The sequence below is a fragment of the Neodiprion pinetum genome, chromosome 2, assembly GCF_021155775.2.
Source record: "Neodiprion pinetum isolate iyNeoPine1 chromosome 2, iyNeoPine1.2, whole genome shotgun sequence".
Taxonomy (NCBI): domain Eukaryota; kingdom Metazoa; phylum Arthropoda; class Insecta; order Hymenoptera; family Diprionidae; genus Neodiprion; species Neodiprion pinetum.
The window spans coordinates 34,837,118-34,863,021 of record NC_060233.1 but is presented as its reverse complement, the minus strand read 5'-3'; the positions used below and the strand labels follow the sequence as shown (position 1 = coordinate 34,863,021).

Sequence of the window (25,904 nt, the reverse complement as noted above, 5' to 3'; positions counted from 1 at the left end):
TTTTGTTTCAAGAACCCTCAAACAGTGCACGTCGCACGTCCTCTGTTTCACAGAGCTACGTATGAATTTGCATACAATAGAAGGGAGAATCCCGAGTGTTTACTGAATATGTATAAAATATTGCAAAAGGATGCTTGCAGTGAGTAGCATTGCTTCGAAGAGCGTGCAAACGAAACAGAAGGAACTTTCGAATTATTATATTTTTCCTTCCCTCGGCGCAAGTCGCAGAAGTCGGCGGGTATGCAATGTTGACAAATGCATAAACATGGGTTGGCTGTAAATGCGGCAAAGGGCCATAGGTCCCTTTCTAGGCGTTGCGTCGTCCGACCTGAGTTATTCCTAATAATAATAAACGAAGGAAGACGACAAGGACGACACGGGAACCCTCGGAGAATCGGCAATCGTTCGTTCGTAAGCCTCTACCTGCTCGGTGCTGTCGCCGAGCGTTTTCTCCATTCTGAACAACCAGATCGAATTGAAACGTAACTTTTGACGCATTGGCACCATTATACACGGCTATGCTATAGTGCAGGGATATGCCTGAAGAGAAAAAGAAAGGAACAACAGAAACTGGAAGAGGGAAAAGGATCGGGATCTGCAAATATTGTAATTTAAGTAACGAAACTGACGGCTTATAGTCGTACAATTCGTTGTAAAACAATATTCAAAGTGTACGAGTTTTGGAAAAGTTTTTTTTTAATCCCAAAGTTAAATGATGGTAGTTAATGAAAGTTCTGCATCAGGTACTGATTCACGTGTCATAAGGCTGTTTTATTTAATTTTTATATCACGGATTGATGATTTACATTTGGAGCTTTCCCTTTACTGAATATTGAATAAAGTATATAAAATACCAAGTCCTGGCCTCGTTGTGTCAAGGGAAAGAAATGGTCGCATATAATCCGGCACCGGACGCCTAAAATTGAGATGTAAAGACGGGGCGTCGAAAAGGTCTTTTCTATTTTGATATTGAAAAGTCGAAACGCCTACGCGTCGGCCGGCAATGAATTGTATAGAAAAGAAATTCCAGACGACATATAGCGAGGCAGTTTCCTTGCGTAATAAATCGTTTTAAGCGAGCTGGGGAAAACGGTAACTATTTGGTATAAAAATCGACGAAAATCGAAAATTTCTTTGGATCAGGTGTCGACTTCATGCAGCGCCATTCGCTCCTCAACGCTCATCGCACCGGTTGAAAAAATCACGTATTTTCTCTTCTTTATTTACGAGTATACTTGGATTGTGAAGAAAATCATCGGGACCTAATTTTTCCAAACTTTGACAATGCGACGCTTGATCAGGACCCGAATCACGTAAGCTCTTATTCAAATATCTCACACCACGAAAACCGGATATTACCGAGTCTTGCAGATACATGTCTACCGATTATCCTCCACGCAGGACTCCGCCGTAATACTCTGGGCAAGGAACGGTAATTTTCGTCATTATGTATAGGTATCCGAAATGTTTTGGAACGGGGAGTTGGGCACAAAAAAGTGTGGGTCAACCGTCCGCCCTCTAAAATTGGGCGGAAAGGCCCAATCCCGGGTATTGAAAGTTGTAATAGAAGGCAAAGGCGAAGCGACAAGGCAAAGGGACGGACGAGCGCTGAAAAACAGACGTAAAAATCGGTGCCCCTCGTCGTCAGAAGTAGCCGTCAATTGTTTCAATCCGAGTTAAACAAAGGAACGAGAGAACCGAGCCCTTCCCATCCCTTTCCGTCTATCTTTCTCTCTCTCTCTCTCTCTCTCTCTCTCTCTCTCTCTCTCTCTCTCTCTCTCTCTCTCTCTCTTCATCTCCTGTCTCTGTCTCTCGCCTGCTCAACGGAGCGATCCGTAATCTCGTGTAGAAAAAGAAGTAGAAAAATGAACGTGAAATAAAAAAATAAAAATAAAAATCAACTGCGGACAAAAAGGAACGAGAATGAAAAAAGGGGGTACGGGTAACGCCCATATGAAACGAGGGACTGGGCCGAGAAAAATAGGCTGTCAAAATGAACAAAACTGCAGCGCAACAGTCATTGGGAACAAATCATCGTGCGCTAATCCATTCCCTTGATTATTTCAATCATTCCGATCACCAACCCGTTAACATTTATACACAATCCATTGAGACAAAACAGTTTAATAAAAAAATATTGAACGAATATCCCGACTTAAATTACGACAACTCGTATTTCGAGATTCTACAGCGGGTGTAGAATTTTAGCGTAGCACAAACTCCGTTGGACGGGAGAATAAGAATTTCGCGGTGAAATTTAGCACCTAAAAGACAGTTACGAGGCGATGCATCGGAGCTACGAGTCGGTAACCGCTAATTTCACGCCCGTTTTAGCGACTATAATTCAACGAGATTTATAACACGTTGCGTCTTGGAGATATATTATACATATTATACGTATTCGCACATAGACGTAACGAGTCACATACTCACGTCTCTACCTTTCCAGTATCCGGCTTATCCTGACACGTCGTGTTCCATTAGGAAACACCTTCACTTTATGAGCTCTCCCGAGTGGAAAACAAAACCGTCTCTCTTTGTCTCTCATTCTTTTTGTTTCTCTGGGCCGCACTGCGTTCGTTTATTCTTTACGATCAGGAATCGTTAATTCTCCATCTGTGTTATTGTAGTCCATTCTATACGATTCTAGATCCTGTAGGTCGCATATCATGTCTAAAATTTTATCTGCTCGGAAAGAAAAACGACAGCCGTAATAAGAATAAAAAATATGACAACATCCGGCATTAAATAGGGAGAAAATAAGTTAGGAAATAGCAGCGATGCGCTGAGGGTCCTCGAGAAATGCTCAAGGGTTGTAGGCTGATGCAGTTTTAAAGCTCGGAAGCGTAGGTATATAGGTATTGTACATACATGAAACGTTGAAAAGTCCTGACGACAGCGATGGACTTTTACGCGTCGAGATCTCACAGCGTGACGTCAAAATAACTAAACCTCCTTATTGTACGGAGTGAAGGGGTTTCTGATCGAATTATAGGGGAGGCGAAACCTTAAAGCCCGCCCGCGGCTCGTGTCTACTATTTAACAATCAGGATACGATAGTGGAACCGTGAACACAGCTGCACTGTAAACCCGAACTGTAGAGCCAGTAAGTACTTGTGCTAAAGTTGTGTAAACTGCAGACGTGTATTCAATACAGACATTTTTAGCAAGCGTTTACCAAAAACAATCAAGTACAGGGTGACTTGTGGGAATGATCGCAAAAGAGGAGAAGAACAACAAAAAGAAAGGTCAAGAAACAGAGAGGCGGAGAACGATAAGAGAAAAAAATTAGGCAAGACGGACTTTGAAGACGCAAGTCGCCTCTGCTTTCTCAAACTATTTATGCATTAACGAGGAGTCGTAATGGCTCGAAGCGAGCTTAAAGAATCGGAAGTTCATAGCGCCGCGTAAGCGAGGGGCAAGGAGGCACCATAAACGTATTTTTCGAATGGTTCCAAACGTGATGAACTAATTTTCCAGCCTAACTAGAAGAATTCGTTTATCATGCAACGATGTTAAATTGAGTTGTGAGCGCGTTTTCGGTAAGCGGACTAATTTCATTATTTCCATTTTCACTCCTCTCAATCCTCTTCTATCGTAATTCGTAGACGTCAAAGGCGCACCGAAACGAGTGAAACCGAAACTGACGCTCGCTCGTTTTCTAAAGGGAATCCTCTGGTCGATTTCGACATTGATGCGTGAACTCCAAATATCGAAGTCTACGTATCTTAAAAGCGAAAGAGGGCTTAATAGCCCTATTCTACACGCAATTCCGAACAAAAACACTTAGTTACATTCTCATTAGACGCATAAATAAGTAAATGGCATGAATTCTAGAAATTTACTACTGCGATTTTGTAGAATTCAAGCCTTTTCTTTGTTTCTGCGTCAAACGAAAGTGCCTTGGAGTATTTTTGTTCAGAATTGCTTATAGAATGAGGCTGTCGAGCCGTTGGTTGCTGCGTTTGAGAAGATACGCGGACTTCGATATTTTGAGGTACATACGTCAGCGTTGAAATCGACCAAGGCACCCCTTAAGGATTAAGGAGGAGGTCGCGGCCGAGTCGGCGCGGAGGTGCCGCGTCAAAGAGCCGGGCGCAGGGGGCGCCACAGCATGCGAGAGGGCGGTGGATGGTCGTATAGCAGTTTCAAATCTAAACAACTCATCGTAATAAAGCGAGACTTTGTTGATAATAAAAGTAGGTGTATGCGCGGACGTGTTTGTTTGACTTCCCGTCGTCTCTGATGTCTGGCGCAGGGTTGCCCGTCGGTTTTATCGTTGCCCGGTCGACGACGCGGCTCCGCACCCGCGAACTCGTATCGACGGAATACCCTGCCGGGTTCCGGGACACCCCGAGTTCTCCCTCCCTTATACGACTTACGGGAAACGCCGTCTGTTTTCCACGAGATTTCCACCGGGTCCCAGGAACCCGTTAAGATAATAGAATTTCATCTATTTTGGGTACGTACTTCTCGACGAGGCGTCGCGTCGCTCCGATGCTGATCGTTTTATACTTTGCCGTTCAGCGTTACCTCGAACGATATCGTCAAAGTTGCTGACGTTTGTTAAATATTTATTTAAGAATGGAAATTGTTACAGGTTCAACGATAGAAATTAGATTCTGGTATATTTGAAAAACACCAAATTCAAACAAATCGTTCCCGCTTCTCCCAACTATCGGAACCACCATCAGGGGATAAGGGACATACTTTTATGCTCAAAATTCCATCACTCTACCAGCAGCTCATGCATCGTCTTATTTCATCTGCAGGTATTTACAGTCCTTAGCAACCCTGAACGGTGCAACAACTTTTCCCGAGCAGCGTTGGCATCGTACATTTTGCTCGATACGTCAGTATTGAACCTCGACACACCCTGTACAAGACACGTGAACCATGAGATTTCATGAACAGTTTGTATATAGCGGGGCGAATTTGGGACACAATTAAATCCGAAGCACAAGTCATCCCGGTGAGGATTTGTGAGAGAGAGAAAAAAAAAAGAATAAGAAGAACAACGGCCAGAGCAAAACGCAGCCAGAATTTCTGACGGGGGCGTCAAGGTATCACCTGGCTCGACCATCTATCACTCCCAAAAAGGACTTCGAGGGAGGTTGATAATTTGTCCGCGTCACGAAACGCAAGGGTTGCATCGGCGGCAACAGCAGTACCGAACTATAAACGCCCGGTCCCCCATGCTTCCCAACCTCGATGCTACACACCGTGGAAAATACAGTCTTGTTACGGAACGGACATATATCTCTGTCCATCTATTAACTCCTTGTTCGAAGATATTAAACATTTTTTTCGTGAAGGGTCGACGCTCGTAATGCACACCCGTTACTTGGCGGAATGATCTCTCGAACGCGACTCGGTTTAGGGGAGAAACAGCGGGAAGGGTTGACAACGCTCCCCGTGTGATGTGCAACGATTTTCGTTGAACAAAACTTGGCCTACTTAGCGAAATGGTACCCTTCCAAGAATTGAGCTTTCGGTTACTTAATACCCTAATTTTTCATAAACGTCAATTTCGTTTCTGAATTTATTACGATGTCCAATCGGTGTTATTGCTCAACAAATGTTCCGGGAATTTTAAGGGAAAAGCTGTTCTTTGGCGGTTATGGCTGCAAACTTTCAACCAATAAAACTGACCCTAATATTTAATCACGGAGGCTGACCGATCGGAGATCCTCAAGTTCTGACTGCAGTACCTAACCTAGCTGTAACGTCATTATGCACTATTCGCCCAGTATGCCGCAAATTCGAAAGTGAAAGTTTCTAAAATTTTACTACCCCAAACTGCCGTGTCCTCGAAAATGTCCTCGGGCGCGAAAATAGGGTATACGGTCCGCTCCGTTAAGGTCGTAAAGTACAGTTTTTCCGACGAAGTAAGAGCCCCTCGTCGCATCCCAAAGATATTTTTCACTTTCAGATCTACAGTCCTGCTGCGAGAAGAACGTGTATAACACTAAGATGTAAAAGCATTTGCTCTGTGACTGACACGAAGTTTGTGTGAAAATAAGCTAAGCGAAATTCCAGTGAAGATATATTCAATTCTGACGAATCAAAATTAAAATATCATTTTAAAAACTATCAAGTTCGTAGGCACGTACATACGTAAAAAGGAATGAAAGAAGAGAAAACTTATAATTTTAGAAATTGCCCTGGAAGATTTGGTTCCCGGAGATCACGAAACTTGTATTTCTGGAGAAGAAGTACGAGTTTTTGTCGACTGACGACAGAAGGCTGCTAACACGCAATTACGGGGTGTTTTAATTCCCTAATTTTTTCGTTTTAATCAACGCCCCGTTGCCTTATTGTGCGAGGCAACCATTGTCTTTGCCACACGCCGTGCTTTTGTCCCGTTTGCCATTGAATGACCCTTTTATCGCTTATAATCAGCTGTTACGTTCCTTTCAATTAAAAACTTAAATGGCAAAACTAACACACGCCCCCACGAGTCACTCGTACGCTTTGAACCCTTCAACCCTTCGACAATTTCAAAAAAACATTCGGCAGTTTAAACTGATATGTAAATAACGATGCTTACACCCATCTTCGTGATGTTTTCCTTTCTGGCTAAACATTCTTGACAAATAGTTGATGGACGTCAAATAAATCATCCGAAAATCTCGCCGATATCAACATCCGGTGAACAAACGGACTTCACAGTAACTGCGGAATAATTTGCATAGGTAATTTTGTCAATTTTGCAAATATCGGTTTGCGGAAGCTGTAACGCTACTCTCTCACCGTCCTCCGTCTTCCTTTCCACAGCTTCCGGCTGAATAATCCTCTGAGAAAGAATAGACGTTTTACGCCCTTGAGCAACTGGGGCCTGAATACGGGGCCAGAACCCCCGCGATTCCTTGCAAGTTAAGAGTCCGAGGGTGGCAGACCGATCGTCCCGACGCTCCGACGTCTCGACGCCCCGACGCGCGCCACGCCGGAAGTCACCACCCATTTATTAGCCCGATTGTTTGCTCAGGCTGACCCTCGAGGACCTCAACCTTGCTGGGTATCCAAGGCGAATGACGAGGAGGTCCTTCCTTCCAGGCGTCGAGAACGGTAAGAATCGCAGATGTTTATTTTCACGCGTTACATAGAAACTCGTATAGCCGTCGGGTAAACAATTCATTTTCACATTTTCACGAATCAGGAACCGAATTGTTGGTGAGCTGTCTTGTATATATTCTAGGTTTGCTACGGAGGACTGCGCGCCTGTCAGCGATCCTTGAAATGCAGATTCGTCAAGGTAGTCGGATTGTCAATGCAGTTTCAATTTATCGGTTGCTTATGTACCAATGTCCGTTCAAGAATAAAACTTACAAATGGAAATTAAACTGTCTACCTGCAGATGGACAGACGGAACATTGTCGAAAAGTTCAAAATTTATAATGGACAATTTTATTCTTATTCAGTTGAGTTTAGTCTTTCTCCGTTGTCCGTAGTAAATCAATTTAACGAGTTATACTTGTACATGTTAATAAGCGAATAGAAAGAAAACAGCATGCGTTTATGGAATACGTTTTACGGTCAAAAAAAGCCCGTTAAGTAACTTGATGCATGATCTACCTCATCTGCGGTGCGATCGTTTTGGATCGTGTCTTGTGTACATACACGTTTAAAATGAAATGCAAATCTCTTTCTGAGAATAAAAAACCACTATGCTAAGACATGATATTTAACCAACGACAATGGGAAATGAAATTGCATTCAGGGCATCGTGAAAAATGTTACGTGGAAAGAAATATTGTAAGAAATGTATTGTTAGACAGATTACATGGTAATGCAAGCAACGATATAGTTTCTTTTCCCTTTTCAGTTTTCTATTATTTCCCTCCTATACCTTTTACCTTTATCTTCGGCTTGGTACTTTACCTGCGATCATCCTCAAACGTAGGGATATATTTCAATTACACGGTTACTTTACTGTGAGCAATAGCAATTCGTTCACCTGGATCTTCAACTGTGCATACCGTTCCAAGTGAAACTTATTGTATCCAAACTAAACGTTGCATGAATGCCATGAGTTATGGACAGCTTGCACCATTTGTTTCCAAGAGTGTGTTAGGTACTCAAAACAGGATAAGCTCTGACGAAAAGAAAGAAAAATTTCGTCTCAAATATATTCCTCTTCAGTCTTACTGATTTGAATAATAAATATTCGACATCCGAGGCCCTGATGATACGACCAGCTCGGGAGAAGCACAAACCACACATTTCTTTTAAAAGTATCGATTTAAGACGCGTATAATTCGATATCAATCGAGTAACTTAAAACCCTGGGCACACGCAAGGTCTCTCGTATCTACCGGTTATAGGTACTATTACCCGAGGAAACGTAGCATAGGATACACATAATACACGCGTGTGTACGTCTGTGTGCGTGCGTCCATACAATATCTGCGGTAGATCTGTATTTATGTTACAGGCACTCGTTGTCGTATACAGACATGATAATATGTGCGAAAACTAACATTTGATTGTGAAAATGCAAACCATTCGATCGTAGTCGTACTCTTCGTAGGAAATAACAATGTAATATAATTGCTACTCACGCATTTTCACTGCCAATTTCATCAGACCTTAACAAACCTCAGACGTCACGCGTACTACAACTTCCAATTCTTGAGCAACGGATCGAACTGCAAAAATTCAGGTTTGACTGGCTGAAAACGAATTTAGAAAACAAGTCGTAGTTAGTTTAATCGTATCATGTATGAGATATACGGCAGCTGGATCTCGGCCAGGTTTTGGGTAGCTGTCAAGTACATAACAGAAACGTCGAATGTCAGACATCGAAGCCCATCTGGTGCTGGTTGGCAGTGTGAGCCAAGTGGCCGAGTGGCAAGTGGGCAACGCAATGAACCCAATGGGCACGGCATCGTCGTCGGAGGCCGACGTGCTCCAGAGTCCAATTTCGGACGGAGGGTTGCGTGAGCCGAGGAATTATCCTGTTTCCTGTAGCGTCTTCGGGCTAAGGATCAACCGATATGCTCCTCTCCGTACAACGTGGACCTCGTGCCTCGTACCTACCTACCTTTGCCCGAAGCCATGCACACTTCTCCGAACGTTGAACGTCGAACGGCAGGTAAAAAGTGCATTACGTACTCGTTACGCATCGTCGAAAGCATGATATTTACTCGTTGTGAGTACAACTTCGGTCGTTCCAGTGTTACGCAGTCTGTCTAATTACTATCATCGAACGTTGGCTCACACGTCGTTGAGATAACGAACTGCATTGCACCGAGTGCTGACTAACCAGTAAACATAGGCTGTTGCAGGTTCAGGATATTGAACACCGTTTGGCCCTGTGAAAAAAACAGCTGGTAATAAGTATGATCGACAATTGTACAATATATGTTCAACGCCTTTACCAGTTGTTATTCAATGAAGATCCTACGAATGGCGATGACTCGCTAATACAAGTTGAATCCATTGTTGTATGCAAGTAAATTGTATCGGAAATAAAATTTCTTTATCTACCTAATACGTATTTTCCATAATTTCCAATTTTATGACAATTTTGTAAATGATTACCACGACTGTAGGTATGGGGAAATATTCGTGGTATCGTGAATCGGTCTCAAAATTTATTATAGCTTCTCACAAAATTGTGCTAAATATTGCGCCTTCCAGGTGGCGAGGTATAATTCGAGTCGAGTTAAACTACGCCGCGTCGTATGCATCGGAATTTTAGAATGAGACGCGTTTTTGTAGCTGGTCTCGGTTGTTTTTTCAAGCAAGAGGCTTGCGTGTGGCTGATTTTTGCTTAAAGCGGTATAGAAGCAAACGGCAGTAGCCGCCTTCGTGACCGGAAGTACGCAAGCCGCAAGCCGCAGTCGAAATGTAGGAAAACCGACAGTGTAAAAGAGAACCAGAACCTTACCGTGTAAACGTGCTCAAGCTGCTGTTTCATTAAAAATTATCAGCGATTGCGTCACAAGCTTGAACCTTGAATTGTTACCAGTATTAAATAGGCATTCAACTGAGACTAATAATTATACGATACTTTCTTTCTGTTCGTAAGTATTTTAATCTGCATAAATAACACTGTATTTTACCGTCTGGAGTATCACGTCTCTATAGTGCATCGATCCCTGTGTTCTCAGCTACTGTGCGCAAAATCATTGATTGTACTCTCATCTGTAGGTATAACACAGAGAAACCGAGTAGATCTCTGGCCAACAATTCTTCAAGCATCTGCACCTTTCTGATTCACTCGTTTCTTCGTCAACTACCATCTTTTCTCGACGACTCTTGATCTTAACCAATGCCACGACTAGCTCTTTCCATTTTCGATCGTTCGTAACTTCTATTTCGAATAACGTAAAAGAAACAACGTTACAGTGGTTCTTATCGTCTGAATAAACTACGCAATTTATTATACATCACTCGTGTAGCATAATTGCGTGAATTTTGGTAAAGGAAATCGTATCGATCATGTAAAAATCTGGAGCTAGGATAGGGTGCGGGAAATATGTCTACACATACATGTCACGCATACGTATGAATGGACGGATTTCGCGCGTTCTATTTTATGCATGAACTTTGACCCTCGCCCTTCTCTCCTGCGCTAAAAAGAGCGACCCCTAAATCTAGATAGTAACGCGATACACATTTGCCGCGAGTACCTATACTCACGCGTAGACATCCGCTCGCACAGGGTGCATCCTGCGTCCTGCGTCACGCAGCCCAATGTTGCGCAAAAAGCGCCCTCCGCGCGCCGCTTCGACCCTCCATTAGCCAATCAGGGGTCGAGCACGCCCCGTGACGTCACTCAACCCTCGGCACTGCGCGGGTACCGTAATTAGCCAATCCCGTTGCCGCTTGCGATTTCTTCGTCGAGGGTGAGCCGCCGGGTGAGCCCAGCGCGTAACATGCCTTCTACCCGATCGTGATATCGTGCCGCATTCGAGGCAAGGCGTTATTAGCCAATGGCGGGGAGTCCTCGAGGAAGGCGGTGACGTCATTCAATACGACTACGCGCGGTATGGAATTGCGTATGGAACTGGGTATGCATAGTGCATGTGACAGACGTTCATCCCCCAATTTGCATGACAAGAGACTGCAGAATTTCGTTACTCTCGAACGGCATGGCGGTCTTAGTTTGAACAAGTTTTCGGTTACGTTAACTGGTACCGATGGATGATCTCTTTTGAAAACTTATCATGGCATTTAAGGTTGTTGGTTTAGTGATTGAGAAGTTGAGGTGACGGTTAACGGAAACAAATGTATATCACAGTTTAAGTCTAATCTCCGTTTCACTACCTATTCGAGATTCCTCTGCTCGCAACCACCAATGTTGGATGAAATGAAATTTAAAACGCTCACATATGGTATACCTACACGTCGAAAAGTGGATCGTCGAATCACCGTAGAGGTTGTGTATGGAAGCTAATTCCCACGCAAGCATATTACCTCAACTTGACTCAAGCAGCCCTCAGAAACTCGCGATGTTATCTCAAACTATATATTATATTACTCACATGAGTGAAGAAAGCCTGAGATTTCCGATTTCCTCGAATTTATATGACGGGATTACATTAAATACCATCTTCTGTGGTCACTTCTCATGTGACGTCCGTCTTAAGATTGCAAGATATCGAGTAGTGAGTGTAGATGTGAGGATGGTGAGAATGGCACATGTCACAAGACCTCCTCTCCTCTCCCTCTTTGCAACTGAAATTAAAAAGACATATGAACAATTTGGTCATACGAGGTTGAGAAACTTCTGTCTTGGAGTGATCTTTGATACCCGTATTGGCGTTCACGCAGCAACACTGACGCAGTAGTTGCTACGAAACGCGTGTACATCCGTGTGAGAGTTGAGAGGTAAAGTACACAAACTTATAGACCCGGCTGAAAGTAGGGATCCAAAAGAGGATGTCTTAAGATGTCAAGATAGGCGATCTGTGAGATGAATACAGGCAATAATGGAGGATGATACAGGATCAGGCGTTTTCAAATTCGTATCAACAAAGGAAGGTACACAAGTGGGTGAAGAAAACGTTGCTTACTTGGGATATCGTTTTCGCCTGATGTTCGACTACAACGCGCAAACCTCTCCGTTCTCTTTAGCTGCAGTGCATACGTATAGAGTCGTGTTTATTCGTATGTGAAGGAATTATATTCCGGTAATCCGCTTAACGGTCATGGAAAACGATGCCATGTCGTTGTCGGCGTTATTGTGCCAGGCTTTTTGTGAGAAAACAGCATTTTCGACGCTTGAGGTGACGACAAGAAGAGGCTTAACTTGTCTACGTCACAACACTCGTACATCCGAAAACAGCTAGGAGCCCTGCGTTGCAGACTTTCGCGTGACGCTGCAAAATAAAGACTCAGTTTCTTCACCATCAAATTTCCTCCACGAAACGCGTCAGACGTTCGATTATTCAACAAGACCGAACCGAACACACCCGTCGGAAAAATTCATGTTGAATAATTGTCGCGGTTTTCTCGTCATTTTTTGTTGCAATGATCCGTCGTGATCAACGCGTCAACAGAACTTTCAACGTATTTTACAACGTGAGAGACGGCGGGGCAGGGGGGAGGGGGAGGGAAGGTTAAAGCACCGTACAGCCATTTTTCCGCTTGAAAAATAAGAGAATACATGGTGGTACAAGCTGCAGCGATGTAGGGAAATAAAATACGTCTGCACGGTAGACATACCAGCTTGGTACTGCGTGCTGTATGAATACATAATCCTACGGCAAACAACCGCCACGCGGCAAACCTACTTAACCCATTTAAATCCGTCGCGATACGTTTCACGGATTATACAGAGGCTTGTGAATATTTGCTCGATATTTCACGCCTACCAAAGGATTGAGATTGATGTCTCCATTAACTACCAGACGCTCGGAACTCCCGTGCGAAATTCTCGCAAAAAAGCCGTTCGTCCGAGTTCCATGATCTCCGTGCATTGTATAATTTGATCAGCTATTTTCGAAATCATATTCTACGTATCTGTGATGGCTTCATCGAAATTTTCCGGAAAACTTTTGCGATGAAAAACCGTACCGAGGGAATAGTTGTACACGTGTACGCTTAGTCTCGTTTGCTTCGTCCACTTTTCGAATTTCCAGTACGTAATATCGTCCGAAATCACCCCTGCAGCATGTAATAAGGCTGATGTATAAAAAAAACCTTCTATCGATATGAAAGGCTTGCACGCGTCGTGCGCGACGATGTCAACACTGATATAGTATACAGATACCTACGCCCTTTTACGTCGAATGAGTCACTCTTTGTAGGATAAAAATACGGATGATGGATGATGAGTGATTGAATCGATAGCGCTTTTTCTGCATTTACGGTATAACAAATGTATATTATGCAATTATGATGAAACCGCAATGAGTTATCGGCATATTGGTTTACCTATTTTTTTTTCATTCACGAACCGATCCATATTTATGTATCTAGAGTTTTTTAAATTAATGAAATTTAGTCGTTTGGGTTTTCAGACACCCCTGCGTATTCGATTTCGTTAAGTACCTACATAAACTCGATATTACGGCCAATTAACCGGCGAGAAGGTATCAGCGTACGATGTTCCTACAGCATACAGACGTTTCAATTTAAAATACATATTTTACGATAAAATTGCAACCGCAACACGTTTTACACGAGGCAACGGAAGGCAAACCGCAGCCACGTACAGCCTCCAACATTCGGAACGCAAGCTGTAAAATATTGCGTATTACATGTATATGAAAGTATAAGAAGCCATACCGGAGGTAAAAACCCAGAGGTTGTTTTCAAGAAAAGTCTGCATCCGTGCCAGAAAAGGATACCCACGGTCTAAATTAATTTAAAGACAATGCGCGTATACCTCCCCCAATCCTTTTTTTCGAGATAGAGTAAGACGGAGACGGGTATAGAGAGAATGGACCAAAATTACAGACCGGAAGCCCGGTAATTTGGCGGCTGCGGTGTCGATTATCGATGCTCGATCACTGCAGGTGATCGTAGAAAATCGGGCTATTCGAAGACCCGTGGACCGTGATCTTCACGGGTCACGCACGGAATTGCGTTTGTGCATTAAAGCGTGGCGAGTAAAACAGAGAGTGGAAAAAAAAACAGAAAAAAACTGTGAAAAGCCCAAAATTCACTTTTTGCGCGTCACTGGGTGAGGGAAAAAGTTTAATAAAACGAAACATCTTGTAATTTTATAGTTTCTTTCATGAATTTCTAAACGATTTGTTTTCGCCTGGCAAAAAATATTTCCACAGTTTGAAGTGCAGCGAACATACGTGCGATAGGTATGCATTTTCGATTAACTGACTACGGGATTAAAATGTTAGAAGCATCTTTAATGTTCCAAAAATTACTCTCCGTTCTTCTACTCTCTTGATAAAAAAAAAAAAACATGTGTTATATTTCGAAGTAAAAAGTATGGTTCAACACAATTATTATATTTTTGATATCGTATAGGTGTAGATTTTTTTTTATAACAATCGTAAATTGAAGTCCTCCCATACGTATATATGTATATGTGTACATTTGTATAACATATAATATACATATATATATAGATCAACAGAATAAAATTAATAAAAAATACGCAAACTTATCACAATTAGGATTGGGAATAAAAATGTATTGATCACTCATAAGTAAAACAATATTGTTTTCACCATAACGTATAAGGTATTGATTATATCGTTATGCATTACAGTTATACCTAACAATAAGATGTATATGACACGAAATCTAAAGTAAAATTAATTAATTCATCAGAACACAGGTTATTTCTCTTAAAATCAGGGCAAAAGTTCATAAAACTAATTGCAAAATGGAACAAAAGATTAGCGGACAAAAACAAAAACCTTATACGTCTATATGTTGTAAAATTGGCAAGCTCGTTATGACTATTGTTAGGAAAAAACGTGTCAAGTTGATTATCTCGAAAAAGGCACAGCGTTTTCACGATTATTGTTTTTCTATCCAAGGCTATTGTACACAGGTATACATTATTATACATTATTAGTATAAAAAAGGAAAAAAAGAAAAGACAAATCATTTGATTGTATCTCAGTTACGTACGCGAATTAAATTATCTCCTAAATCATTTATTAATTTACATCTAGCTCTATAACGGCTACGGTTTCTTGTATTTAGTCTTATCTGGATTACACGTTATATCCGATGTGCTTGAGGAAAACGGTGAGTTATGACTATACGCGCGGATAGTATTTATGTATATTTATAACAATAGATATTACGTAAAAGCGAACGAAATAATCAGATTTGAGATCGATTATAAATCCACGTGTCCAAAGAAGGTTTAATAAAATGAACTGTAATCATTGATTTTCCGTACAAGCATACATGGACGCAAGTATATGTTACGTGTAATATATTACGTGTAAGTATATGCAGCACTTACATTATCGTTCACTTAGAATTCTCAATTTTCCAGTCATATACTTGTACACTGTACAAAAAAAAATAATTTACTGGTTCGTCATACGCGTACACATTGTGGTTGAAATCGAATCATTTGCTCAATCATGACACCTAATTTCACAATGTTTTACGAGACTCGGAACAAATACTTATTTTAGAAAGAGTGTGAGAATTGATACAATTTTAACTCTGTACAGGTTTCTCCACGTGAGAACAATACGATCTACATACCTCACATGTCATATTGACACGGCTGTAGAATAAAATGTAGCATTAACTTCACAAAAACTGTATCTTTTCAAGTGATATATCCCAAATTTTTAACAGGAAACGGAAAACGATGCATTGACAATTACATTGAATAAATACCGACTTCCAATTGAAATACAATTCTGCAAATTCTTCGGAAAAAATGTATGTAAATGTATGATTCAACGAACATTTAGTCAAAATGCATCGACGTTGCACCTAAAAAAATCGATCTCATTTAATCACGTAGAACATCTGGGATTGAATATACTTGAATTTCTATCGCTAAGATTTTCAAAAATCGACAGCCATTACCTTACTAAAATACATCGGACGGATCTGACTAAATCTTTTCTTGTCTTTTGTATCTGCACGTAAGTTATTTCTCTCTGTCTCATAGTGTAAGAAGAAGAATTGATCAAGACATTCCGCAACTTATATGGCATTTACAAAATACCGATTAAAAAGCGTATGCATACGATCGATCACTGCTCGCTTACACTCTCGCGAATTTTCAAATTTTCTCAATATTTTCCACGTCTTAATTTCCTTAAGGCGTGTCATATTTTTCTTGGACCAGGTCCCTCGGACGTTTCGATAGGTTGAAAGATATTGCGCGTGCGTATACTTTTGTAGGACAAATATTAACGAACGTTTGTAGTCTTGTTATTTTTCTTCGTTTGGTCTACTATATTACCGTCGTATTTTTCTTGGAATAATTCACTCGGAATACAAGTCTATAAACGTTTAAGTATTTTTTCGCAATTTTCACGGGAAGAAAAGTATTTATCACGGTTGGAAATAATTCGCTAACATGGACCCATGCAGATAATTATCGAACTGTTATTTGTGTGCGGGTGAAAATGAAAAATCCTCACCAGAATTACAAGTAGAACTTTACGGTTATACCAATTTCTTTTTGTTCGCATGATAATCTCAGGATTACGACATTACACATATCAGAGATTTAATTTTAGACTTGGTTCGGGCTGAGTATAAGTAATAAAAGAATCGAAATGTAACGGTCGAGTGCTGAGTCGCGTGTCAACGCTGAATTCTGATAATGCCTGAATGCGAATGGCGTACAAACGTGATATGCGAAAATTGAATTACAAAAAGGAAAGACGATGGTTCAATGCAGGCATTCGGTAATATTGATACGATACAAGCAATTTTTTTATATCTATACAAAAAATACAACAGGCAACAAAGCTTTAAGGGAGTATACATCAATAAGAGTGAACAGGAACTTTTCTGCTGGGCAATAATACAGCAAAACATGAAAAAACTGAGAATTAGATTCACAAATCAGCACAAGAAATATGAAATAATTTAACCTCCGATCAAAGAAAACAGATAAATAAATAATGACTCTGTCACACGCAAACAGGAATACGACAGAAAATAGCGCAGAACGCTGGAACTCGTCATAGCCGAATTATCGTTTCTCTTATAACATTTACCAAGCGTGCAAAATTTGTTTATTCAACGATTTGTTTTTCTATATTACATTAATTAGCTGTTTCGTGTGAAATACTGTATAATCATTAAAAATACATACACGAATGCACTGCTCGTTTTTGCAAAAATACAATTTCTTAAACTAAAACGTCTCCCTATCTACAATATTTATGTTAATGGTATGATATTAATGATAATTACTTAATCAATGAATTAATGACGTTAATCACGTCGACGTTATTTATCAATCACCAAAAACGTGACATTAGTTTAGGTATATCAATGAGTGACACACCCCTACCTTTTAAGTCCGTAAGACATACAGTTAGAGTTATAGACTTGGTTGTTCTGAAATGACCGGAATATCCAGTTAAAATATTATTTTTATAAAACCGACTGAATTTCTTAACATTACCGAAATCCCCATCTAGACCGACAAGGGCTGTAAATAAATATTTTCATTTAATTCAATATTTATCAACATGGTGAGTTTCGATAAAAAAAATACACAAGATCACGGGTTTTCAATCTCGTCGACAAATTTAATTTCTCGGGAAATTACTTACTTTCAGGAAATAATAATGGAATCCCATTTTGTTTCTTGAACTCCCAACGATTTGTGATATGAAAATTCGTTAGAAGAAAATCGGCAAAAGGCTGAAACCAGTCTTTTTTCGAAGTAAAACTTATCCCCGAGTAAAGATATTTTTTTCACGGAAACTCGGCGAATTATTGAATTCTAAATACGTTAAGTTTAATCACTACAGTCACCCTGCGCATGCGATGATAATTTGTACGAGTTTTATTATTTCTTTTTTCTTTTGTTTGCGAAAGATATTATATGGCGTGCATGCAAATTTTCACAGGGACATTATTCTAAATCGTAATAAAATCACTCTACCTCTAAAGTTTGAAATGATTTTAAAAATTGATACAAACTATGATCGTATGTCTAACGACATCAAATCGAATTTCACCCCTAACTACCGACCACAATGTTTTTCCTAAACGACGTACTGGCAAATTTTCAACAAGAAAAAAAAAGTGCTCACTCAACAAGCAGTCATTTGGTCAAGTTTAATTAATAGTACGTTTATTTGAAGCTTTGAAAGTTTCAGCCAGCAAGAAAAAGTAAGAAAAATGAACCGTCGAAGTTGAACGTTCAGGATTTTATACATTTTATTAAATCCATTTTTATGGCTCCTGATATACTTAAAACATGGAAAAGCGGGGTGAAAACAGGAATTTTGCATAAAATTTGTATTATGCAAAATTTTTTTTCTCGACACATTATATTGTCAGGCTACAATGCTTGTGGGTTAAAAATTGTATAAATATATTTAAAAATCACCTCGACTTGGAAGATTTTCATGCTGTCCGAAAATCATTTCGATCAGAAGCTTCAACATGCATAAATTCAAATAAGCTCGATCTTTGAATATTATTCTGGTTAGGTTACAACAGAAATAAATGTAGAAGACGTAAAATTTTAAATCCCTGTAACCATATGCAATAAAAAATTATTTTTTTTAAATTAAATAAGTATAAGACCAATTATCATTTCCATCACTTTACCCCGCCGCCCTTATTACAGTCCGAAATTCACTTAACCATTAATTGTACGCATAATTATATCGGTCCTCAATCTGCAACGGTGTGACGTCACCGAGTATTTCGAGGCCAACATTTTTTTTTTAAGTAAATATCCCATACGCCTTGTCGATTATCACTTGATCATCTATTATTAAATTATTATTAAATCCACAGTACATACTGGAAGTAACAGTTTTCTCTTCATTCTCCTTCAACTATTATCAATTCCTTTTTGTATTCAAATTGGTGCTATTCGTTTATTCACTCACTAGTATTAAGCACATGATCACAATCGGCATCGTTCGAACACTGAAATTTTATTTTTATTACCTCAATTTCACTGAAACAATATAATGATTATGAGAAAATGTTTCTCTTCACGTTTAATAAAAGATTGCACATTGTCGTTGGCCGAAAATTTTTCAATAATTGACAATACACAAAATTTAAATTCACTCAAGAGCCTGCATCATGTTACTTAGCTCTCGAAATGTCGCGCCAATTTTTCCAGGCATATTTTGCTTTGTAAGTAGAAACGATCTCACCGACATTAATTTCTCGTAACAGGACACGCACTTGTGGTACCTGCAGGATAAATACATTCAACGATTATAATTACTCTGCATCCGCGTGTTATAAAACTTCCAACACTTGATTCTTCACTTTATCATTAGACCTACCTTTCTTCGCGGGAAACGTCGACACCGATCGTATGTAACGGAGCTTGGACGTTTGACTTGATTACAGGTGAAAAATTACGAAGTATTAACCTGAGAGCCGTGCAGCCCACTGATACGTACCTAAAATCATGAAAACAACGGGAAAAAAAAAAAATTACAAATTTTATCCGAAGTAATACCTACTATGCGGCAGAACCAAAAATAGCTGACTTTTTAGACTTTGTAAAAAAAAAAATATAAATTGGAGATAAACTGTTTGTGGTTATAAAAAATTGATCACCGGAACAACCTTGAATTCGAATACTTTTCGATTGAAAAAGTAACAAATTTTTATACTGCCTTTTATTTTTCGAATCTCACACCCCGTAACGAACCAAAGTAAAGCACAAAGGATCGCGTGCGCTATATATGAAAGGGATCATAAAATGAAAATGTATTCTACAGATGAATCGAGACTGTGAGTTACACAGGAGCGCCTCGACTTAACGCCCCGTCGATATTCCGCATCATCCGACATTTATAACCCTTTCGATTCGCTACGGCGATTCCCCGGTACATTTGGCGCTTCTATCAAGCCAGACACCCGCCCATTCTTTGCCCTAGTCGAAATGTCCAGAACTAGTTAACCCTTTCTTGTACCGTATAAGGCGTGACGAATTTTTGGGCGCGCAGCCTCTGCACGCACCAGTTTTCAAACTGCATCCAGATCGAACAATTTGCCACCGTACGTTAAATTTATGTCATTGCGCGCACGTATAAATCTCCATGTAATATTTGTTCTACGCCGAAAATTTCCCACAACGAACGAGGATTTGTCCAATAAGAAGAAAAAATAAACTTATAAGAAAATAATGCACGTTTGTTCATCGATATATCGTATACAAGTCGGCGTGTCATTAGACAAGTGGTGTACCTATGGGTTATTTTTAAATGATACGTAAATCGGGAGCCGTTCCTCTACAATGTATGCATTGTACATAGAGTTGTAGGTATAAAATAGGTATAAGCATCACACACCCCACGTGTGTGACATCTCTATGCATACCAATGCGACACAGTTCAGGACACCCCTTTTCTCGATGAATACATTAGGCGAGATCAGAATTCGTTCTTTTTTTTCTCACACTGCATGTTCCGAGGCGTGTCAAACAACGCGGTAGATCTAAATACCATAAAATCATTGAATCGTCACGCAACACTCCACCGCCTCGGATAATCGTCTTTATGCATACAACACGTCGCGTAAATAGTTAGTATATAAGTAGGTATACGGTTACTTCAGATTTTCTGAATCATTTATTGACCTTTATTCAAGATAAATGTATTTACGATCAATATCATGCAAGTTAAAGTAAAAATAACCTCTGATCATTAGGATAGCTTGTATTACGAAAGCTGCGGCATTAGTAAAAACAACGATGAGCCGGAAAATGACGGAGGTGGAAAATTGTAAGGAACGAAAAAAAAATCCAAACTTGTACGCAATTAGCTGGTTCGGTCACAAGTTGTTGCCCCTCGGCTACAGAGCGTATAAATGTTTGCTTCCTGGTAGTATCTGAGGGCCAGCCGTGGAAATACTGGGGTTAATAAGGATACGTAAAAATAAAAATACCGCCGGGACTGCAGAAATATCGCGTCAAGACGTTAACAAGTGAATGATGGAATTACCGCAACCGGACATATCCCGCTTACATAAAAAAAGAATTGTTGTCATTTTTACCTGAGAATTGCAACCTGAATATTCCAGTTAAAGTAAAAGCAGGTTACAATAAATACGGTAAAAGAAAACGATGCAGAAACAAAAAAACATCAGGAAAGACATTTATACAGAGCTGAAAATGCGTTGTACTGGATGCGGGGTCTATTTTAATGATTTAATTACTTTTTCACGAGCGAGTTGTGTACGGCTGCGATGGCATCGGTTATACGTATTGTGTTTCCGGCGTGAAAGGGCCGTTGAAATTACCCAGGCTGAAAATTAGGCTTCAGTTAAACTGACTGCAGCCAAACGAGAGGCTCTACCTTCGCTGCAGGTCAAACGTTATACGGGGTGACCCTAAACTGAAAACCACCCACAGTGAATTTTCACATTCTCAATGAGATTTCGGTAAAAAAAAATAAAAATAAATAAATAAACGACACAGTTCTCTCAGATCTTGATCCTTTGTGTAGAATGAAATGTGAACCGAGTTCACCGCGCGGAGTGTCGGCATTATGACGTTGCAATCTCGACCCCACGGGAAAGGAAAACGTTGCGGTTTTCAGGCACCCTTATCGGCAAACCTTCGACGACCCGCGTTCTGTACATGAGTTTGTCCAAGTTGAAAAGGATAATATATGGAAAAATGTTTTAATATTTTCTTCAATCTAACGGTCGAAACAATGTTTTTTGTGATTTCCGAAAAGAACGATTGAAGTTGCAAGCGTACGTTTGACAACCAAGTGCACTACAATTTCAATAAAAAAATTTTTCTATCCAAAAGATTTTGAATCGTTCATCCATTTCAGACGTCAAATCAGTTTACGCGAGTTTATTTATAGCCACAATAAGGTTGAACGAATTTTTCTTGTAGCACAAACCTTTCGCAAAGAAATTTGCGAGCAAGGAACACTGCACTTTTATCGCAATTGATTCGATTTACATTCCAAATAGTGAGTAGCAAATTACTGTTAAGTGAAGCAGACTAAGTATCTACTATCCTCTACTTTCTGTTAGCTGATTTTTTCAGATCAATCATCCTGTTGATTCACAGAGTGTGAACCAACAATCGAAAATGTTGGCGCACTGACTCACCAGATTTCTCCGTCGGACATGGCTTCATCGAAGTCAATGGATACCAATGATGCTACGTAAGATATAATTATATTGAATAACAAGCAGGATCTAGTAAACTAAAAATTAAGTCCTGGAGCTTGTATCTTCGTCATGTCGGTATTGCACAACTTTGTCGAATCGAAGCTAGTAATGATTTTCAGTTGACAATTCTTCGGAATTGGTGGATTAATTATTTGTCAAGACAAGTATGGAATATCGTGAAACACCCCGTAGAGCCGAAGATCCCTCGGACCTTGCATGCACCTACAGGACTCGGGTCACGTTCCAGTATACCATAAAAGTGGATAGAGCTAATTGCCGATTGGGCAGCGGGCCGCCTGACAGCTGACCCTAATCTTCACCCCCGTGCCGAAGTCGGTAACCTTATACAACTGGTTGTTAAACTGTATCCTTATCGTCGGCAGTCGTCCGTCAAGCAGCGAGTCATTCACGCATTAAGGTAGCCTAATTGAAATTACATTTGATCCGGAAACGCGGGCACAGGTAAGGTGCATTTGGATACGGTTCGCAGGTGGGAATATTAAAATCAAAACCTCCCTCGATCACCTGTTTCATCCTTAGACATATTTTCGTAATCGGATCGGGGAAAGGATACATTTTTTACGTGTAAAAAGAAATGGTAAACAGCTTCCGCAATTTTTGCAAATAACAAAAAACAAACAAAAATTATCGAGTTATGTACAATCGCGCAGTTTAAAATCTAACTGTACGTGATCAGAATGATTAAAAATTCACTGACGGGGAATAGAAGAGACTTAAATTTTCGTGAGCATTTCAGACTTTCATCGTTTTCTGTTTTTATATAGCCTCAACACGTTTTTCTTTGTATTTAAGAAGAAATTAAAAATTAAACAGCCTGAAATAACAAATACCAGTAACATTTCTTATTTAAAAGTAACTATCGGAGGCCGTTCAAAAGATTGTTAATATTATATACGCACAAAGTGTAAAACGTGCAGACAGACAGGCGATGGAACAGTGAGAAAGCGCGTGTCAACATATGTCCGTGTCTCACGTGTCCTTCAAATTTCAATCCGTGAATACAAAAGGGAACTCGAGGTTTCGTATTTGAATTTGAACTCGAATTTGCATCTGCCTGTCGTACAGCCTCTCCTTGTCAGAAGCAATTGTCTCAGCTAATTATATCCACCTCCTTTATGCTCATCATAAAATACGAACTGCTTCAGCCCGTTTCAACCCGAGCTATCCCGTAATACGTGCATTCAAACCGTTTGCTATTCTTACGTACACGCGAGTATATATTGACGCGCAACCCTAATACCCTCACACTCACCCTCGTCCTCGCCCTTCTCTCTTTCCCCATACCGAAATCCCCTGTAACCCCCTAGCGGAGAGAACGTTTTTACGGACGATGAGGCGGGGGGCACGAGGAAGAAATTCGAGGGAGAGGGATGAGAAGAAGAGAGGAGAGGATAGGAGAGGAGAGAAGTACTCGCAGGGAAACAGGGAGAAGAACGAAGAGACAAAGTTTGGAGGGAGAATTGATAAGGGTATAAGTTTCAAGGATGCCTCTTGCTCTTTGTTTCTCTTATCGACGACGCGTACGAGAATTAATTAGGATAAAACGAAAACAACAAATTTCGAAAGTTAAAAGTATATGGGTAAAAATAAAACCGACGTACAAAACGCATGGAAGTGGAAAAACAAGTGACAAACATAAAGACTATAGCTTAAGCCTCAAGTCTAGCAGGCTCGACCGCAAGCTCGCTTTGTCTGCAGTTTATTCGCAAGACAATCGCGTCCTACAACTCGTAAGGTTTATACGGACGTTACGATGCGGTCGAATTTTTCAACTCCAAGAAGTGACGGTACTTCATAACAATACGAAATGTATTATAAAGTTCAAGACAGAGAAAAAAATGTTGCTGCTATACGACATAAATTTTTAACGGAAACCAATTTTTACCTAGCCATTTGATAATTTATGTAAACTTGTTAGTTTCTTTATAGGTATAATCAAAAATCTGGTGCAGGAATTATTGTTAGGCTGATACTTTGCTACTGAAAATGAATTGCTTTGTAGAATTTTCGTAAATTTTCTCACGTCTGTCAAAAACACTTTCGATAAGTTGTCGCATTATAATACAATTTTATTTAGATATTGACTATTTATGAACTACGATCAGAAAAATTTCGAATCAATATTAGTAATGTTGTGATGTGTTTCTATTATTACTAAACTTGTCAGACAATGCATTTGTTTTATGACCACTTTGTAGATCAAGTTTTACAGTATTTTTTCACCGTTTCGATACAATTGAGGTAAAAAGATCTTTCCAAGGTGGCACTGGAAATCGGATTACTAAATTCCCTGGGATTTTTCTAATTTTCAGAACCTTTTTCCCAAAATTCTCTGCCATTTTTTACTATTAATACCTACTCTCATTTTTCAGAAATGGTCACTTAAATGCTGTTCAAGGTAATTTGTAGAGAATAGTGTAATAAAATTAAGCAGATTTTTCATCAAACTAAAGATTGAAAAATTGTTCGCTCTTATCTGAAACGAATTAATAATTCACTTGTTGATAATTATTATTAACAAACCTGAAATAATTTTGATAAATAAAACAGAAATATGTCTTAATATTTCCCTGAGTTGAATGAAAATTTTACTGATTTCCCTGATTTCCCGGTTCTGTCGTCACCCTGTGAGTTTCAACAGTCGCACATGCATATACATCATAAATTTAGCGGCATTATATATATTTACAAGATCGCAACTGCCAACCTCTTCACGTTTAAATCGATAATAAGATAAGCATTCGAATATTCATATGTAATACTTGAAAATTTTGCACGAAAAGAAAATCTTATTGTTGAAATTGCTTCAGACACCTCAATGCCACTTCTTGAATTAAAGATTACTCTGTCTCTATAACTTATTATTAGTCGAAAAAAGACTGCAAATTAATTGTTCAACTTACATTTCGTATTTACTTTGAAGTAGATCGCCGATGGAGGTAAGCAAAGAATTACATAGGTCCAAGTTCCAAATGGTTCTGAAAATAAAACTGAAAGCTGCACTATTTCAACAATCATCAAGTGTCTAAAAAACTATAAATCGCATATTGTTCATACATACGGTTTAAGCGTAATAACTCCTAAAAGGTCGACTATAACAGCCAAATCGTTCATTGCTACCGCGGAGTCAACCGCTGCCTGTAAAGTGTAATAATAAACAATATTATGCATCTATTTAAATTCAAACATTGCCCAAAAGTCTCTTGGACGAGAAACCGCATTTCGGGTGGTTCTTCACAAATATTTACAGTCGTACCTTGAGGTCTTTGCTGTGCCATAGCGAGTAAATGATTTGCAGAGATCTATGACGACTGTTAAGTACTGCCATCATGGACTCATAGCCACGCATCATACTGTTCAGTACTTCGGCTTCTGACATTTCTGGGAGCACGCCTAATTGGGAGTAACCCAATGCCCTGCCACCATAGCTATTCTGAAAAATAAAAGAGGGCGGTATTTACAACTTTGATATCACGAAGTACAATTTTCTGTACTTGAAACGATGAAATCAAGCAACAGATTGAAGTTATTATACCGAAAATGCAGAATCTAATCACTCTAAGAAAATGAGATGAAATCAATTTTTCATATCTCGTATAATAAATGAGACTCCAATTTCTCTTATG

General features: G+C 39.7%; 1 protein-coding gene across 10 annotated transcripts in view; it reads right to left on the bottom strand.

Annotated features, from left to right (window-relative positions):
- kat80 (katanin 80) overlaps positions 1–25,904 on the bottom strand; it is a 41,913-nt gene that overhangs the window by 9,486 nt on the left and 6,523 nt on the right. For 2 of the 10 annotated variants that reach the window (XM_046609705.2, XM_046609704.2), the window contains 5 exons: positions 25,535–25,711; positions 25,340–25,416; positions 25,182–25,256; positions 19,401–19,520; positions 14,408–19,305 (listed from right to left, as the gene is read on the bottom strand). In XM_046609705.2, coding sequence (XP_046465661.1) covers positions 19,173–19,305; positions 19,401–19,520; positions 25,182–25,256; positions 25,340–25,416; positions 25,535–25,711 — 582 coding nt within the window. In that variant the 3' untranslated portion in view covers positions 14,408–19,172. Of the gene's footprint in view, positions 1–4,557; positions 4,877–6,550; positions 6,676–6,753; positions 8,096–8,561; positions 9,315–10,067; positions 10,319–11,492; positions 11,686–14,407; positions 19,306–19,400; positions 19,521–20,870; positions 20,956–24,503; positions 24,755–25,181; positions 25,257–25,339; positions 25,417–25,534; positions 25,712–25,904 lie in introns of those variants that run through there. The other 8 variants (XR_011176362.1, XR_011176361.1, XR_006881370.2 and 5 more) reach the window with 8 other exon arrangements.